Source organism: Arachis stenosperma, chromosome 9 (genome assembly GCF_014773155.1).
Source record: "Arachis stenosperma cultivar V10309 chromosome 9, arast.V10309.gnm1.PFL2, whole genome shotgun sequence".
In the NCBI taxonomy this organism is placed as follows: domain Eukaryota; kingdom Viridiplantae; phylum Streptophyta; class Magnoliopsida; order Fabales; family Fabaceae; genus Arachis; species Arachis stenosperma.
Window position 1 is genome coordinate 133,989,494 of NC_080385.1, and position 15,382 is coordinate 134,004,875.

The window sequence follows — 15,382 nt, forward strand, 5'->3', positions numbered from 1 at the left end:
GAGAACTGTTATTGAGGATCTAAAAAAATCATCAGATTGATTCTTGAAGCAAGAAAAAGCAGTGAATAAAAAAAAAGAGAGAAAAATTTTCAAAAAAAAAAAAGAGAGAGAAAAAAAAAGAGAAAGCAATAAAGTTGTGAACCAAGGCAAAAAGAGTGTGCTTAAGAACCCTGGACACCTCTAATTGGGGACTCTAGCAAAGCTGAGTCACAATCTGAAAAGGTTCACCCAATTATGTGTCTGTGGCATGTATGTATCCGGTGGTAATACTGGAAGACAGAGTGCTTTGGGCCACAGCCAAGACTCATACACTAGCTATGTTCAAGAATCATTATACTTAACTAGGAGAATCAATAACACTATCTGAGTTCTGAGTTCCTAAAGATGCCAATCATTCTGAACTTCAAAGGATAAAGTGAGATGCCAAAACTGTTTGGAAGCAAAAAGCTACTGGTCCCGCTCATCTAATTGGAACTATGTTTCTTTGATATTTTGGAGTCTATAGTATATTCTCTTCTTTTTATTCTATTTTGATTTTCAGTTGCTTGGGGACAAGCAACAATTTAAGTTTGGTGTTGTGATGAGCGGATAATTTATACGCTTTCTGGCATTGTTTTTAGTATGTTTTTAGTATGATTTAGTTAGTTTTTAGTATATTTTTATTAGTTTTTTGTTAAAATTCACTTTTCTGGACTTTACTATGAGTTTGTGTGCTTTTCTGTGATTTCAGGTATTTTCTGGCTGAAATTGAGGGATCTGAGCAAAAATCCGATTTAGAGGCTGAAAAGGACTGCAGATGCTGTTGGATTCTGACCTCCCTGCACTCGAAGTGAATTTTCTGGAGCTACAGAAGCCCAATTGGCTCGCTCTCAACGGCATTGGAAAGTAGACATCCTGGGCTTTCCAACAATGTATAATAGTCCATACTTTTCCCGAGATTTAATGGCCCAAACCGGCGTTGCAAATCAGCCTCAGAACTTCCAGCGTTTAACGCTGGAACTGGCATAAAACTTGGAGTTAAACGCCCAAACTGGCATGAAAGCTGGCGTTTAACTCCAGAAAAGGCCTCTACACATAAAAGCTTCAATGCTCAGCCCAAGCACACACTAAGTGGACCCAGAAGTGGAATTTTACGTCATTTACTCATTTCTGTATACCCTAGGTTACTAGTTCACTATTAATAGGATCTTTTGACATTGTATCTGTACCTCATGACACTTTACACGTTTCTTTGTGTACTTCCTACAGCATGAGTCTCTAAACCCCATGGTTGGGGGTGAGGAGCTCTGCTGTGTCTTGATGGATTAATGCAATTACTACTGTTTTTCATTCAATCATGCTTGCTTCCATTCTAAGATATTACTTGTTCTTAAACCGGATGAATATGATGATCCGTGACACTCATCATCATTCTCAACTATGAACGTGTGCCTGACAACCACCTCCGTTCTACCTTAGATTAAGTAGATATCTCTTGGATTCTTTAATCAGAATCTTCGTGGTATAAGCTAGAACTGATGGCGGCATTCAAGAGAATCCGGAAGGTCTAAACCTTGTCTGTGGTATTCTGAGTAGGATTCAATGATTGAATGACTGTGACGAACTTCAAACTCCTGAGGGCGGGGCGTTAGTGACAGACGCAAAAGAATCATTGGATTCTATTCCGGCCTGATTGAGAACCGACAGATGGATAGCCGTGCCGTGACAGGGTGCGTTGAACATTTCCACTGAGAGGATGGGAGGTAGCCATTGACAACGGTGAAACCCTACATACAGCTTGCCATGGAAGGAGCCTTGCGTGTTTGATGAAGAAGACAGTAGGAAAGCAGAGATTCAGAAGATGGAGCATCTCCAAAACCTCAACCTATTCTCCATTACTGCATAACAAGTACTTATTTCATGTTCTTTTGCTTTTCACAATCAACTCTGATAATTTCTGATATCCTGACTAAGATTTACGAGATAACCATAGCTTGCTTCAAGCCGACAATCTCCGTGGGATCGACCCTTACTCACGTAAGGTATTACTTGGACGACCCAGTGCACTTGCTGGTTAGTTGTGCGGGGTTGCAAAAGTGTGATTGCAATTTCGTGCACCAGATACATAGTTCTTTATTCCTTTATTAGTTTATTAACTGCAATTTTGATCGTTCTTTTATCTCTTTATTGCTTGCTTCTTTATTGAAAACACCCTTATGCTTCTCGCAACCAAAATTGTGCGCTCTTAGGCATTAGTTCCTAGGGAACACAACCCGAGATTTGATTACTCTCGGTTAATTTGAATTAGAAATTTTAAACTTTGATGATGGGAGTTGGTTGTCGGTTTGGTCTATACTTGCAACGGAAGTTATTTTAAGTGAAAAAATCCAAACCGGTGCAAATCTCAATTATCAAGTTTTTGGCGCTGTTGCCGGGGACTAGTGCCATGAGTGTTATAGTTTTGGTTGCTGTGAATATGTGAATAGTGTGAATAGATACTTTTTGGGTTGTTTGATTGTTTTTACTATTAATTAGGATTTTGTTTCTTTTGTTAATTGATGTCTTTAGTTTTTATTTTCAATTTTCTCTATGAGTTATCACCCTCTTGGTTCGGAGTATGGTTGCGATCAATTTGTAGGGCTTGATAACTTCAATTTTGGATTGCATCATACGATTGGGGCATCAATTTTGGAAGGAGCAACCTCCTCTATACTACAATGAGCAAAACCCTCCCCAATATGCATACCCAAACCAAGAATATGGTGGATTTCACTTTGATTATGCACATCCACCACCATATACCTATGACCCATACTCCCAACATAATCTCAATCACCATACTTTCAAACACCACACCAATACCACCATCCACTTCCTTACATATCACCTCAAAACACCTACCAACATGAGTCACCTCACACACATATAACCTTTCTCCCAAACAGTGGACCTCTTTACTCCAATATGAAGTTTTTCCACCCTTGACCCAAAACCATCAAGACCTTCAAACTTGTCTCCAAGAGCAAGAAGGATTCCGAAGAACATAAGGGCGATTCATGGCTACCATAGCCGAAGCGGTGAGCCACTTGGTCCTACTTCGCTCATCCGATCAAGGCATTCCTCTTGAGGAATGTGAAGGGTCAACTAAAGATTGTAGTGAAGAGAAGAGCATGGAGCCACAAGGAAAAGAGGAAGAATTAGAGCATGAATTGAAACAAGAGGAGGAAGGTGGGATAAGTGAGTCGGAGGAGAGAAAGGGAGAGTTGAGGGAGATTGATCAAGATGTAGATTCCATCATTGATGATTTTTTGTCCACCTTGGTCAATTCCCTTAATAATCTTAGTGAGCCTCTTCCTATTGAGTTTGAGAGAGACATGGAGGTAGACTTCTCACAACTTTCTTGTTATGACTTGAGTGATAGGGAAGAGAAAGTTGGTGAGGAAGCAATTCTGGTCGAAAAGCACATTGAGTGGGTGGCAATTTCATCTATGAGCTTCATTGGCCCCCATCAATATGCTATCTTGGAGATAGATTACCAACTCAAAATCTTTCTTGGGTTGTTACATGGTGGAGAAAGGAGTGTTGGTTGCCAAGTAAATCCAAGGCTCATCAAGAAAGGCAATTCAAGCTTTGGGATTCAAGTATGGTGTGAAGGGCAATTGAGTGGTTTGACCTCATGCATAGCACAACAATTATCTTGATTTTTTCTAACAAGGATTCTTGCCAATTTCTCCCAGCCTCCATCTCTCATCTATCCATACAAAATATTTGCAATCCATCGTCTGCAGCGTGAAACATAGGAATAAGGAATCATTCACAATAAGTTAACCTAAACATAAACATAAACATAAAAACAGAAGGACTTACCTTTCATAGAAGACACCTAATGAATCATCTTTTAGGATTTGTCAAAGTTTCAGATTGTAGCAATACCACATCCTACTCACAGAAGCATATCCAAGATAGAGTTTTCTTTTCACCCTTTTTGGAAGGCGAAGGCCCCTCTCTGCTGATGCTTCCATTTGAAGAACAATAGCTACCTCTGCTTCGCCTAGACATTCTAAGGTTTTCAATTTCAAATTTAGGAAATAATTGATGATGAGGATAAATTTAGAAAAGGAGTGATGTTAACGGTAACAAGATGCTTGGACACGTCACATTGCTTTTTCATAACCAGATAAGCACTTAACGTGCCACGTTAGCCTCTAGTTTAACGTAGTAAATGAGTTAATGACGCTTGTGTACTTTCGACAAACGAACCCAGTCTTTCATGGGTACAAAGTCACTTTTTGTGTTGTATGGGTATTTTTGTCAATGTTCGTAAAGTTCATGGATACAAATGGCAGTTTTTCATTCCTTCTTATTAAGATACGATTGGACACAACAAACACGCATATCGATAAGTATGGTATCTGAAATATGTCTGACACGCGAATACAACAACTCAATGAAGTATCAGTGCTACATAGCCTCTCATAGATATTGACTTAATTACTATTAGTATAAAAACTACTTGTATATGTGACCCTAATTTTGAATCTACATCATCCTTCTTTAAAGAAAAATTTCTCATTTTATGACGCACATCAGATATTTTTTCTTTTTTTTTCCTTTCTTTTTTAAAGTAATCAATTAAATTTTTTAGTTTTCTATAATCTATCCAAAACTATAAAAGGGAACATGAAAAATTGATAGAAGAGAGTAGGGAGGAAAAAAAAGCTTTGGACACACATTTTATATTATGAAAATGTGATATATATCTATGAATTATACAGTATTTTAAAAATAATTAAAAACGTTGTTCTAAATTAAATTTTGTTCCTTTTGTCATGATACTATTTTCTTAAAAGTTAAAACCGATAAGAGAAAATAATATGAATAGTCTTCAAATAAAAATTTTTTTTGGATTTGTTTTATTTTTTTATAAATTTTTTTATTTATTTTATGCTATTTTTTTCTTTTAAAATTTACAAAGGATCGAATTCTATATTTTTTTTAGACATAAAATTTTAATATTATATCATAAAACTATATTTTTCAAAAATTTAAATTAATAAAAAAATAATTTGATAAATAATTATATCTATAATACTTTTTAAAAATTACCTTTATATAGAGTTGGTATATGTGTTTTTTTTTTTTAATACGTGTATGCTTATGTTTAATTTTAGTTAGTCACGCAATACAGCTAATTAGCCTCCAGCATGCATGTTGAGTGTTTAAACATACCAATATCCTTATATCCATTTGAAAAATGACTAGTAGTGGACAAGGCAGATAAAATAGACATTTTACATAAAATTGAAGAATAAATTAAACACCTAAAACATAAAATTATATCAAAACTTAAGCAGTAAAATTGTTCGATCAATAAAAATCTTTTAGAATTAATTTATTTATTCATAATCGTAATATCAAAAAACTTTATTAGTTAAATTGAGATGGTAGAGTAGTTAATTACCATCCTTAGATTTTTAAATGCTAGAATTTAATTTTGTTTTTGAAATTTTTTCGCTCGCTTCAAAAATGACCAAATAAATATTGACTCTAATATGTATTTTTATTTCTTAAATACTTATATGATTTAGTAAACATTTATTCAAAAGACACGTAATAACATTAGTTTTTAAATTTTTGTTTTTTAATAAATAAAAAACAAATATATTAAAAATTTAACTTGTTTGTATTTTTAGTATTTTTAATTTATAATCTTAATATTTATTCTAAAAGTACAAGTTAGCTAAACCAATACTTATACAATTTAGGATTTTAACTATAGTGTCTGATGAATTTAAAAAATTCTAATTTAAATTGATGATAATCAAACATTATTAACATACTTAATTACAAAATTATTAATTTGATTTTAGATTATATGTGCTAAACTAAATAATTTTGTGATGCAGATTGGGGCGAAATGTAGCAAGCCCATTGGAATAATTTTTCAGCCTTGGAATGAAATTGTTATGGCTGATTTATTACTCTCCTTGTTGGGCAGATTTGATTATTATTAGCCCAAATCAACCTTGATGGAGAGACCCACTAGTTTGGTCTAAATTGAAAAATGAGAAAGAAAGATCCATGCATGCTTCCACGGATGTCATATGCATCTTTGGATGGATTTCAAATTATGTTCTATTGCACTTAATCCAGACATTGGAAATAGGAAAGAGAAAGTGAAAAAATGATGGGATTGCCTTAAGTATTCTACACGCTTCTAGGCTTGGGTTTCGAAACAATTAATTCATTTCATTCTCTTTCCTAACTTCACTAAAAGTATTTCAAAGTTATCTCTCTTCTCTCTCTACTCTTTCTTCTCTTTCGGTCATTTCAACAGAGAAAGCATGGAAGCTAAAGCTAGCTACCGAAAAGAAGAAGCAAGCAACAAGACCATCACAATGATGGTAAGAAAAAGAAAATAAAAAGTATGTTGTGGCTGAGATCTTCACCAAATAAGGGTAAGATTTGGTGAAGTAAGCTCAAGCTCTCCATACCAAAAATAGAAAAGGAAGATTTCGGTCAGAGGAAGAAGATCCTTAAGGGATGGCTTGTCTCAGCTTTTGATCAACTGCCACAGGAGATAGCTACTGTAGCTACGTGGAGAAGATGCAGAAGTTTGAGCAGAAGAAGCTGTCATGCATCAAGATGCATCAAGGGCTAGGAGTCCTTCTTGGAGTGCAAGCAAGGAGGGATAGCTCGGATTGATGAAGTTTGGTGTAAAGGAAAAACTCAGAGGTAATTGCATGTTAGATATAGCATTCGGTTATCTCTCCTCTCTCTCTGGCCGAACCGATTTTCTTGAAGAAGAAGAAGTTTAGCTTGGTTCAAATGGTTTCAACCGTGGAGGCTTCCCCCTTTATAAATAAGGGAGAACAACCAGGGCTTGAAGCAAGGAGTGAGAGTGCAAGACACAGTGTTCACATAGCTACCTAAGCTGACAGAAGTTCTTCTCCTTCAATGTTCTTCATTTTGTAATTTTCTGTTTAATTTTGTTTGTCTTGAGTCTCATGGAAAAAGGCAAACAGTAAGGTTTGTAAGAAAAAGTCATAGAGCGAAAAAAGGCAAAGAGTGCAAAATTAAAAGAAAAAGTCATAGATATTCTTAGAGGTCCTTTGCACATCTATGTTATGTTTCATGATTCTGTGGGAATCTCCTTACAAGTTGGGTTAGTAGTTAGCAGTTGAAAGTTTGGCAGTGACCAAGTCAAGTTCAATTTAGATTCTGGACTTGTCCCGAATAGGAAGGGTAGTTCCTAGGGAGAATTGGTGTATGTAATCAAAGATGATTATAGTGAAATTCCATCATTATTGTGATGAAAACTGGATGTAAGCTGCATTGCACTTTGCAGCTGAATCAGGATATATCTTGGTGTAATTTTCTCTCTTTTACTCCATTTCTGATTCTGTTGCATTGGAGACAAAACTGAAAAATATCTCCTGGCTGGTCACAAGACAAAACGAAAAAATCTCGTGGCTAGGCAGGAGATAAAACAAGAAAGATCTTCTCAAGTGTTCTGAAGGACAGCAAAAGTTACTAAGCGAAAAAGGGGCTAAGATTCAACCCCCTTCTCTTAGCCACTGGTAAACCATCAGTGTCCACTAAAATTAATTTCTAAAATTAATAATTAATATAAAATATAAAATATATATTAAAAATAAAAATAATTGATTTTAGTGTGAAAGTTGCATTCTTGTAAGGATTTTAAATTTTTTTTATTTTTTTGTCTTAAGAGGTTTTAGTTTGTTATGAGTGGAGATAATAGATTGATGATTGATCTATTTGTCATTCCTAAAAATTACTATTTACTTCTCCATAGTCTTTAATTTAATCAAATAAATCGTTTATTTATTTTATTATGACATGGTTAAATACAATAAATACATATATCAATAAAATATGTCCGACATGCGAATATAATAACTTAACAAAATATCCATACTTTATAACCTCTTATAAATATTGACTTAATAATTAGTATTAATATAAAAAATACTTGTATATGTGACCATAATTTTAGGTCTACATCATCCTTCTTTAAAGAAAATTTTTTCACTCTATGGCACACATTAGAGATTTCTTCTTTTTGTATTTTTCCTTTCTTCTTCTAAGTAATCAATTAACTTTTAGTTTTCTGTAATTTATCCAAAACTATAAAAGCGAATATGAAGAATTTAAAGAAGAGTAGAGAGAAAAAAAAAGCTTCGGACACACATTTTATATTATAAAAAAAAAAAAATATATATATATATATGAATTATATATAGCATTAATATTTTAAAAATAAAAAAATTGCTTTAAATTAAATTCTGCTCCTTTTGTCATGATATTATTTCTCTCAAAAATTAAAATTGATAAGCAAAAATAACATAAATAATTATATCTCTAATACAATCTTTCTAATAAAAATTTCTTTTTGGGTTTGCTTTAATTTTTTGTGTAAACTTATTTTTATTTTATGCTATTTTTTTAAATTCACAACAAATTAAATTTTAGATTTTTTGAATATAGAACTCTAATACTATATCATAAAACTATATTTTCCAAAAATTTAAAATATATATTAAAAATATAAAATATATATAAAAAATAAAAATAATCAATATAAAATATATATTAAAATATAAAATATAAAATATATATTAAAACAGATTTTAGTGTGGAAGTTGCATTTTTGTAAGGATTTTATTTTATTTTATTTTTTTGGTCTTAAGGAGTTTTAGTCTGTTAAAACAGATTGATGATTAATCCATTTGTCACTCCTAAAAATTACTATTTACGATTCTCCAAAGTCTTTAATTTAATCAAATAAATCGTTTATTTATAATGAATCTTTATTCCGAATAAATTCGCCGCGTCATGTCCCATATATCATTATATCTCACGTTCTACTTGTGGTTAAATAAGTGGTCCCATTATCGTGTTAAAATATTTGTCCCCGCGTTAGAGTCTCCTTATATAAACGCATATATCCTAAACCCTTATTCATGCTCCTCCATGGTTCAAGAATCAAGAGTGTATTAATTAGTTAGTTCGTTTCTCTCTACACTTTCTTGATTGCACATTACTATAGACTAAGAGATTAATTATATTAATGGAGTTGTTTCCTTCTTCTCCAAAAAAATATGATGTTTTTGTGAGCTACAAAGGCGGGGACACCCAAATCAACTTCATTAATAACCTAAACTCAGCACTTACTCAAGCAGGCATTAAAATATACATTGATAGTTACCTCCGAACCGGAGATGCAATATGGCCGCCGCTTCGCGAAGCCATCGACAACTCCAGCGTAGCCCTTGTAATCTTCACAAAGGGCTACGCGTCTTCCAAATGGTGTTTGGAAGAACTTGGGAAGATACTCGAATGCCGAAGAACCGAGAGAATGGGGGTTATACCTCTGTTTTACAATGTTGATCCTTGTGATGTACGGAATCAGAGTGGAACATACGGGGAAGCATTTGCAAAACATGAACGGTGCTTGTTGTTGGATGAAAAAGACAACATCATCAACAAAGAAGATGTTCAGAAGAAACTGTCTCAATGGAAAGGTGCACTCACTGAAGCTGCTAATATATCTGGATGGTACACTCGAAGCAATAAGTGAGTACTAGTTAATTCTTGTGTAACAATAAATTTTGGAAGTTTCATTTTCATGCACCTACCATGCATTACATTATTTGTCATTCTTGTGTAATTTAGATAATTCACATGAAAATAGTTTTTGTATGCAAACTCTTCTTACGCTATAACATTTTAGCTTTTAAATTATTGTTTTTGTTGTCACGTTTTAAATGTGTAACCTAAAATAGAAAACGGAATAATAAAAATTAAACAAAAATTGAGTTTTTATTTTATACAATGTTATTCATTATAATTCTTCAATTTGTATGACTATTTAAATATTGGGTATGGAAGATTAATTAATTTGTAACATAAAATTTTTTATTCTAATTAAAAAAATTAATTCTATTTGTTTTTCATTTCTTGATGTGAAAGGATATTAAAGGTTATGTTCCTTAGTCGTTATTATATATAAAATTAACAAATATATTTTATTAAAACCCTTCTTTTGTGCAAACTAATCAAAGGATATATGATAACTTTAAATTGAGTAATTCTAGTATGTCTAAATATCTTTGAAAAAGTTTATTCATTATCTATGCCTAGATCTTACATTCTTACTACTAAAATTTTGGCACAGATCTGAATAATTAATATTTGCGAAATGACGTACATTCGCCAAACACTATGCGATGAAGCAACTTCAAAAGTTCACTTACGAAGGAAAAAAAAACTGGTTTATATATATATATATATATATATAATATATATATATATATATATATATATATATATATATATATATATATATTTGTTCACCTTTTGCTTAACTATTGTTTCTCTTTATCAATATTTTGCATATTTGTTGTCATTAATAAAAGAAAAAAAAATAATAGAGAAGGAACACAGAATAACTTTACTTTTTCAATGATACAATATTTTAAAAGGCGAAGACCCACCTCTAGTTATTTTTATGTAAAGTTAATAATTGAAAATCGTTAGATAATTTGACAGATTTAACTAGATTATTATTTAACAGTTTTCGACTATCAATTTTACATGAACTGCATGCAAATTTTTCACCTATTTAAAAATGGTAAAGTAACACATAGAGTGATAAGATATTATATTGTTTAGGCACTATACATTTAGTAATTCCTTACCAATTTTCAGTCTCATATATATAATTTGTTAAAAATGAAAAAATAGACAAAAATAAATTATTAGTATATTTTAAACTTTTTTAATAATTTCTATTTTATTAAATATTATTTTATAATTATTATATTTTTTTCACAAATAATTATTATTTTTTATATTTTTTATTATTCATTTATAATTTAAATTTAAATTTAAATTTAATGAAGATGTGTAAAAAAAATAGTTAAGCATTCTTATACATTAAAATCTAATTAAGTCTGACAATTAAGGCTGGAAGTGAGTCAAGCCAACTCATGAGTCTACTCGAGCTCGACTCATTAATAGCTCGATAAGCTGAACTCGTGAGATGGTGAGCCGAGCTTGAGCTTGGAATTGAACTTATAAATTAAATGAGTCGAGCTTGAGTTTGGGTAAGCTTAGCTCATTAGCTCGTGAGTTAGCTCAATTATATAAGTTATAATTTCTTGATATAAAATTATAGATTATGTTCCTATTATTTGAGCTATCTCATGAGCTTTCGTTGAGTCGAGTTTGAGCTTACGAAATAGGCTCGATTGTTAATGAGTCGAGTCGTCAAACTTTATTTACGAGAGTGGAGCTTGAGCTTGGTCTAGCTCGACTCAACTCGGCTCATTTTCAGCCCTAGTGACGACGCCACTTCTGTTATGGATTAGTTAATCTATTATTTTAATATATATATATATATATATATATATATATATATATAAAAGGAAGTTATATATAACCAAAAATTTATATTAATTACATTTGGTAATATTAGAGGGACAATGATTTAAATTATTTTATTTAACTTAGTATTTATAATTTTATGTATGTATTATTTATACTTACATATTTATTATATTTAATTAGTATTATCTAATTATTTCAGGTATAATTAAAGAATATAAAATAAGATAAATTTAGACTTTTTTTATGATTTTTCAAACTTTTTATCATTATCTTAACGTACACCAGCGAACGGCCAATATGATCTTATTTGAAGTTTTCTTTTTTTTCTTTTTTAATTGATTTCTATATATGTGTAGTGTTTAGAATCCAAATTTACTATTTAGTTTTAATTGATTATATATATTTTAATTTAAAAAAAAAAAAAGAGTAATACTGTAATAGTAGTTTCGTGGCTAGAGTAATGTATAATTACTAATTAAGTGTTGGTTTCTCCGCCAAAAAAAAATTAAGTATTGGTTTATTTAATCTTTTCAGTGGAAATTAAAGTTTATTTAATCCTCCGTTTAATCTTGCTTTTTCACTAGGAACCAATCTCAAGTCATTGAGAAAATGGTCGGAGATGTATTGGAAATGCTGGAGTTAAGGTTCCCTAAGGAACTAAAATCCAAAGACCTTGTTGGATTTGACAAAATCCTCAAAGAGATGCAATTGTTGCTGTCAAGAAACAGAGGTAATTTGTTAGTTGGAAATGTTCAAGTAATCGGAATTTGCGGTATGAGCGGAATAGGTAAAACAACCATCGCAAAAATCCTTTTTTCCCAACAATTTCCCTTATATGACAGTGTTTGCTTCATAGAAAATATGAAAGAAGCATCACAAAACATAGAATCTTTAAAAGAGAAGATGGTTTCTGAGCTTCTAAAGGATGAAAATCAAAACTCTAAAGAATCCACATTATTAATTGGAAAGAGGCTTAGTAACAAAAAGATTTTTGTTGTGCTTGATGATGTGGATAATTTAGAACAATTAGAAGTATTGTGTGAAGAGTTTAAATATGCAAGTCCAGAGAGTAAACTCATTATAACTACAAGAAATAAGGATTTGCTTAGGGGAATAATGGTTGATGAATATGATGTTTATGAGATTAAGACATGGAGCTTTGAAGAATCTCTAGAGCTTTTTTGCTCGAGTGCCTTCAAGAGCAAGCATCCGAAGAAAGGATACGAGGATCTTGCGAAAAGGGCGGTTGATTATGCCGGTGGTGTTCCGTTGGCTTTGAACGTTTTGGGTTCGAGTCTTGGTGATAGAAGCATTGAATTTTGGGAGAGGGAATTGGATAAGGTGGAGAACTATTCTTGTGACCGGATTCAAAAGGTGTTGCGAGTGAGCTATGAAGGACTACATGATCTTGAGAAGAAAATATTTCTAGACATTGCATTCTTTTTCAAAGACGAGAGTAAAGATTTTGTGGAAAGGGTTTTGAATGCTTGCGGTTTCTATGCTACCGGTGGTTTGAAGGTCCTTGAAGATAAAGCTCTCATAACCATTTCAGATGGCAACAAAATAAAAATGCATGGTTTGGTGCAAGATTTGGCTTTGAGTATTGTTCGTGAAGGCATCGAAGATCATGGAAAACGTAGCCGGTTGAGAGACATTGCTGAAATTTCTAGTGTACTTGAATGCAAAAATAAGGTAACCAATTATAAGCATGGAATGATTTTAGTTAGAACTGTTACTAGTTAATGTGATATTAATTGTTTGCTTATTTTTCTTTGTCAGGGGAGTGATGCTGTTGAAGGTATAAAGTTAGATTTGTCACAAATTGACGATCTACACTTAAATGCTAACGCATTTAGCATCATGACTGAACTAAGATTTTTGAAATTGCATACTCCCTGTGGTAAGATTTCGGGTAACATGGACTATCCTATTGTCCTTGATCAATTTTCTTCCAAGTTGAGTTATCTTGAGTGGAACGGATACCGCTTAAAGTCTCTTCCAGAAAGTTTCTGTGCTACGAAGCTTGTCGAGATTCGAATGGTCCAGAGCCACATAACAGAACTTTGGCATGGGGTTAAGGTATAGTCATTTATTTCATAACTAATATACATTTAACATTTAAAATGTCTCGGATCAACGATGTCTCTGATATATCGAATGTTTCTTGCAGAATCTTGTGAATTTAGAGGGAATTGATCTAAGTGAGTGCAAATATTTGGAGAATCTTCCAGATCTGTCCAAGGCATCTAAACTCAAATGGTTGAATCTTTCTGATTGTGAGAGCTTGGTTGAGCTTCATCCATCCGTTTTGTCTCTTGACACGCTTGAAACTTTGATCCTCAATGGCTGCAAGAAACTCAAGAGTTTAAAGAGCGAGAAGCATTTCAGATCTCTCAAGAAAGTCAATGTGGAGGGATGCACCAATCTGAAGGAGTTTGCGCTGTCCTCCGATAAGATGGAGAGCTTGGAACTGAAGAATGCAGGAATAGAACAACTGCACTCGTCGATAGGGCTTTCGAGCAACCTTAGATATCTGAATCTAGAAGGTTTGAGATTCCAGAATGTTCCAAATGAGCTATCATCCCTTACAAGCCTTGCGGAACTAAGAATTTCTGATTGCAAAGAACTAGTTCTTGAAAAACAGAAATTGCAAGCATTGTTTGATGGTCTAAGATCTCTAAGATTGCTGCATTTGAAGGATTGTTCAAACTTGCTTGAACTTCCTGAAAACATTAGCGTGTTGTCCAAGTTATGTGAGCTGAGACTAGACGGAAGCGGCGTAGAAACGTTGCCTGAAAGCATCAAGCATCTTTCGCTGCTCGAAATTCTTTCCTTAGAGAATTGCTTGAACCTCAGGCAACTGCCAGAGCTTCCAACAACCATCAAAGAATTAACCGCCGCTAACTGCAAATCGTTGGTGACAGTTCCCACTTTGAAGACTCTTGCAACCATGATGACAGGGCGAGAGAAGTTCGTGTCGTTTGAGAATTGCACGAAACTAGACGGATCTTCGCTCTGCCGGATAGCGGAAGGTGCAGAGTTATCATCAATGAATGCCGCTTTTCAGAATGTGTTTGTAAGAAGCAAAGGCGCCAGCGGTGCCAGCTGTCACAACTACAACTTTGTTAAGGTGTGTTCACCAGGAAGCAGAGTCCCGGAGCAGTTCACATACCGAAGCAGAGAGTCCTCTTTCAAAGTCAAAATTCCTTCACACTCCAACATTTTGGGAATGGTTTTGTCTGTGCTTATTTCACCAAGCGAAGGAATCAAGAACCATGGTGCCAGAATATTTTGTCAGTGCTATGATGCTGATGGTAGAAAGGTGGGGTATGCTACTAGGTGGTTCCATGAAGCTACCAAGGATTTGAAAGGTGATCATGTTTTTGTTTGGTATGATGCACTTCATTTTGATAGCATTGTTAAAAGCCTTGAAGAACAAGAAATTATTTTTGAGTTCTTTGTTGCAAATGAATTGGGGGAACGTGATGTGTTAAATGTTCTTCCAAAAGAGTGTGGGGTGCGCTTGATTTTTGACTCAGAGTTGAACAATCTTTTGAGGAATTTGGAGTTGGATTTTGAATCCAAGTGGGAGTTAGGGTTGCGGTTAGGTTCGGAGTTGGGATTGGAGATGGGATCAGAGCTAAGGTTGGAGTTGGAGTCACAACAACATATGGCAACTGAGAGATTTTATTTCAATGAGGACGAAAGCGATGGATTATACAATGAAGAACACGTTCATCAGAGTGAAAGAAAGGGGATACACAATATCAAGATGTTCTCAGTGGAAGATATGATTGTTTCTATGACTTCTTCAAATGCGACCCGTATAAAGTATTAGTTTCGCGGAGAAGAAAATTAAAAAAAAAAAAAAAGTGAGGGGTTCATATCATTGAGAAATTTATTAATTTAATGTCTTAAAATTTAGTTTGATGTAATGTCTTCTTATTTTGTATTTTTACTAATTAATTGTGTATTTAATTTTTTTTAATTA

General features: G+C 33.1%; 1 protein-coding gene across 2 annotated transcripts; it reads left to right on the forward strand.

The window, feature by feature from the left end:
• Window positions 1-8,982: 8,982 nt before the first annotated feature.
• On the forward strand, window positions 8,983-15,345 carry LOC130948392 (disease resistance protein RPV1-like). 2 transcript variants are annotated; one of them, XM_057877112.1, is made up of 5 exons: window positions 9,347-9,576; window positions 10,178-10,273; window positions 11,976-13,083; window positions 13,171-13,470; window positions 13,562-15,345. In XM_057877112.1, exons 2-5 carry the CDS (start codon window positions 10,230-10,232, stop codon window positions 15,227-15,229), a joined length of 3,120 nt encoding a protein of 1,039 aa, XP_057733095.1. In that variant the 5' UTR covers window positions 9,347-9,576; window positions 10,178-10,229; the 3' UTR covers window positions 15,230-15,345. The 2 variants fall into 2 exon arrangements, with proteins under 2 accessions (XP_057733094.1, XP_057733095.1); XM_057877111.1 differs by lacking the exon at window positions 10,178-10,273 and having other exon boundaries at window positions 8,983-9,576; window positions 13,562-15,342.
• Window positions 15,346-15,382: the final 37 nt, after the last annotated feature.